Raw genomic sequence first — 4440 nt, 5'->3', positions numbered from 1 at the left:
TTTAAACCGTGTTTGCTTTTGGGTTTAAAAGGTCCCTAACATAAATTTGTTTTTTTTTTTTACACTTTATGATGAGTAAATCTTGTGATTAAATCCAATGCCCATTTGGCTTGATCCGCTGGTACCATGTGGCCAGCGTTTCTAACTAAAACTTCCGTTAAATTTCCTGCATGTTTTTCATATCCGGCGAGTTCACCGTCAACAAACCATTGATGCCTTTTTGCGGTTTTATATGCCTCTGCTCCGCTGAACTTTAAATTTTGCAAAAAGTTTATTGTCAATGGATAAGCTACTATAATATCCAGCTGGCCGTTGTAAAAAAGAATCTGATAATGATTTAATAATTCAATTATCCATGGTGCTACTGACTGCATCATATCTTCCACGAGATTTGTCTCCACCGTTTTATCTTCGTCATTAAATGTGGTATTCCCTACATGGATAGCTGCTCTAACATCAGCTCGTTGTATGTACCTCCCCATATAAGTGATTTCATTGTTTGTATTATTTGCGATAAGATAGTTGAAGTAATTATCAAATCCGGTTATGTTTTTAAATAAAGATGGATGACCACTAAGATCTCCGTTAAGCAAATCATCGAATGTCTTAAACGCTAAATCCCATTTCTTATTTTTTATGTAATTAACACCTTGTTCTTCTATTTTTCTCAACTGACTTTTACTATTCAAATCGATTAATCCCAACTGATATAAATAATCGTCGTAATAAATCTGATTTTCAGGATCACACAAGCCATTTCCAATACTTAATCCACTTAAATTTATTTTGATTTTTGCTGTGGGATTATTTTTATGAATTGTGTATCCTATGGCAGGAACATACTTTCCAGCATACGATTCACCAGCAATAAAAAATTTATTTTTTTGAAGTTCCGGAAATAATTTGAAAAATTGCACAAGAGCTTCATATAAATCGTTTCCTACTGCAGTTTCATTTTTTGCATATCCGCCATTAGTAAAACTGTAACCTGTTCCTACAGGATTATCGATGTATATAACAGAATGAATGCTAGTCCACGTATATCTACGAAGCTTTAAACCATGTTTGCTTTTGGCTGCAAAAGGTCCATTTTCTGCAAATAATCCTATAATAGATGTTGCACCAGGACCTCCTTGAAGCCATAAAATCACTGGATCTTCTTTATAATTATTAAGTGATGGGAAAAACCAAAAAAACATATTCGAATTAAATTGTTTATTCACAGTAAAATACCCCGCATAGCTTGTAATATTCTTGAATCCATTGAAATGAACTTGCGAGGCATTTTGAGCTTCTGCAATTTTATTTTGTTCAATTAACGGTGTTAGTATTAATGGCTGACCAGGATCGCCAATATAATTTTCTTGTTTTATTTTGGGATACACATTTATAAAACAGTTTCCACTCACTATGAACAAGATTATTGTTAATATAAAAAAATAAAATAAACTCATTATTAATGGCGTATCTTATTCCTACACGGTAGGTAACAGAAGCTGTCGAATGCTCTAACTAATAATAAACCGACAATCAATACTTTGAATTGAAACCGTGACTTTCGTTTATCATATTGACTATTAACAGTCTGCTGCTCTTTGACCTTTTTATCATTTAAACAACTAACTCACAACGGTTTATTAATTAACATTTATTAGCCCTTATTGATATATGCACATACATGCGAAAACACTATCACAATAGAACGTCTAACATGTAAAATATTACGTTTGCTTGGAAGGTACATGTTTTAATTTTTTCGAATTTATTTGAATTTTGTTTTGATAATTTTTAATTCATTCCTAAAACTATGAGATCATTTACCTACAGATACAGTTTTCATTAAAACACTCAAAATACAAAAAGAAAAAAGATCAAAATTAAAAAATCCCACAGCATTATCGTCGTTTATTCAGTTTATAAGATTTTTTCTTATAATTATTGGATGTTACCCCATATANATTTAATCAATATAATTAAAAAAATTGTTTCTGAGATACATATTTTTAAAAATATTGTACATATACAGTGCCAGAAGTACCTTTTTATGCTTTCGCGCAGCTGACTTAAAACAGTACTTATGATCGCTTTACTGTGCAGAGCGCGCTGTAAAAGGCAGTATTAGACTAGAGTACCTTTTTTGTACTTTTAAAATATCGTATTAGTTAACTAATATAACATAATTAACTAATTGGTACTCATCTACTATATTTTATCAAATTTCGTAAAAGTTTGTTAAGCCTATTTTGAGAGATCATAAAAATATTAATTTTTTATCTTAGCCTTGCTCTGAAACAAACAAAAGCGTTTCTAGCGTAAATTTATCTGAGCTTTTTACCCTGAATGATCAGTGTACTACTAATATTATATCCTAAAATATTTCCCATTTTCTTAAAATACCCTGTATAAAAATTATAATTAATAAAAATGCAGATGTATTTTTTATATAATTTTATAAATGTCAATCAATTTATTATCGTATCTAACATAAATTTGTTTTTTTTTTTTACACTTTATGATGAGTAAATCTTGTGATTAAATCCAATGCCCATTTGGCTTGATCCGCTGGTACCATGTGGCCAGCGTTTCTAACTAAAACTTCCGTTAAATTTCCTGCATGTTTTTCATATCCGGCGAGTACACCATCAACAAACCATAGGCGCCTTTTTGCGGTTTTATATTCTTCTGCCGCACTGAATTTTAAATTCTGCAAGAAATTTATTGTCAGCGGATAAGCCACTATAATGTCCAGTTGCCCGTTGTAAAAAAGAATTCGATAATGATTTAATAATTCACTTATCCATGGTGTTACCGATTGAAACGCATCTTCAATTAGATTTATTTCCACCATTTGATTAATATCATTGAAAGTAGTGTTCCCTACATGGATAGCTCTCCTAATATCAGCTTGTTGTATATATTTTCCCATGTAGATGAATTTGTCGTCTGTATTATTTGCATTAAGATAGTTATAATAATTATCGAAACCTGTTATGTTTTTGAATAAAGAAGAATGTCCACTAATATCCCCGTCTATGAGATCATCAAATGTCTTAAAAGCTAAATACCATTGCTTATTTTTTATGTAATTGAGTCCTTGTTCTTCTATTTTTCTCAATTGAATTTTACTATTCAAATCGATTAATCCCAACTGATATAAATAATCGTCGTAATAAACCTGATTTTCGGGATCGCAGAATCCATTCCCGATACTCAACCCACTTAAGTTAATCTTGACTTTTGCTGTAGGATTATTTTTATGAATCGTGTATCCTATGGCAGGAACATATTTTCCAGCATACGATTCACCAGCAATAAAAAACTTATTGTTTTGAAGTTTAGGAAATAATTGGAAAAATTGTACAAGAGCTTCATATAAATCATTTCCCACTGCAGTTTCATTTTTTGCATATCCACCATTAGTAAAACTGTAACCTGTTCCCACAGGATTATCAATGTATATAACAGAATGAGTGTTGGTCCACGCATGTCTACGAAGTTTTAAACCGTGTTTGCTTTTGGGTTTAAAAGGTCCGTTTTCTGCGAATAATCCTATAAGAGATGTTGCACCAGGACCTCCTTGAAGCCATAAAATCACTGGGTCTTGTTTGTAATTATTCAGAGATGGAAAAAACCAAAAAAACATATTCGAATTAAATTGTTTATTCACAGTAAAATACCCCGCATAGCTTGTAACATTCTTGAATCCATTGAAATGAACTTGCGAGGCATTTTGAGCTTCTTCAATTTTATTTTGTTCAATTAACGGTGTTAGTATTAATGGCTGACCAGGATCGCCATTATAATTTTCTTGTTTTATTTTAGGATACACATTTGTAAAACAATCGCCACTAGCTATAAATAGACACATTATTAATATAAAAAAATTAAGTAAACTCATTTTTGACGTAGATGTCTTATTTCTACACCATAAACTGTACGTCGTTCTAACTAATAATATAGCGGCAATCAATATTATTAATTCAAACCCTGACTTTTGATGATCTCTGAACCCTTTATCACTTGAACAATGGAGTCACAAAGTTTAGAGAAGTATTTATAAACTCCGATTGAAGTACTTCCATGTAGAGACAACTTCGTCCAAATGAAACATCTAGTATGTAGATTATTCTGAATATTATATGGATTTATATGAATTCTTCTAATCATTAATCTCTACTATTACATCATTACGATTCTTCACTTTCTTATATGAGCATTCAAACTTTTAATTGGTACTCCATATATTTTAAACGAAAATGGCCTACAGTAACACGGAAGTGAATACTGCTTAGACCTAATTAAAATTAAAATGAAATAGTTTAAACATTATTATTTTGGAAATCAATTATAAAATTAAAATGATATATTTGCGACTATTTTCGATTATTAGGGCTAGTTAAATCAATGAAAGAAGTAGTAAAAAGGAAAACAAAAGAAGTT

The 4440-nt window shown here is 30.8% G+C and overlaps 2 protein-coding genes across 2 annotated transcripts; both read right to left on the bottom strand.

Moving 5' to 3' along the window:
- Positions 1 to 49: 49 nt before the first annotated feature.
- LOC108733562 (venom serine carboxypeptidase-like) lies at positions 50 to 1815 on the bottom strand. The gene has a single exon (XM_025979759.1). It carries the CDS (start codon positions 1452 to 1454, stop codon positions 60 to 62), a length of 1395 nt encoding a protein of 464 aa, XP_025835544.1. The 5' UTR covers positions 1455 to 1815; the 3' UTR covers positions 50 to 59.
- Positions 1816 to 2433: 618 nt separating this feature from the next.
- LOC112906106 (venom serine carboxypeptidase-like) lies at positions 2434 to 4082 on the bottom strand. Its single transcript, XM_025979760.1, has one exon. It carries the CDS (start codon positions 3896 to 3898, stop codon positions 2504 to 2506), a length of 1395 nt encoding a protein of 464 aa, XP_025835545.1. The 5' UTR covers positions 3899 to 4082; the 3' UTR covers positions 2434 to 2503.
- Positions 4083 to 4440: the final 358 nt, after the last annotated feature.

Source organism: Agrilus planipennis, unplaced genomic scaffold, assembly GCF_000699045.2.
Source record: "Agrilus planipennis isolate EAB-ADULT unplaced genomic scaffold, Apla_2.0 scaffold1909, whole genome shotgun sequence".
Classification (NCBI taxonomy): Eukaryota; Metazoa; Arthropoda; class Insecta; order Coleoptera; family Buprestidae; genus Agrilus; species Agrilus planipennis.
The sequence above is the reverse complement of the archived record's forward strand: the minus strand, read 5'-3'. Positions and strand labels throughout refer to the sequence as shown.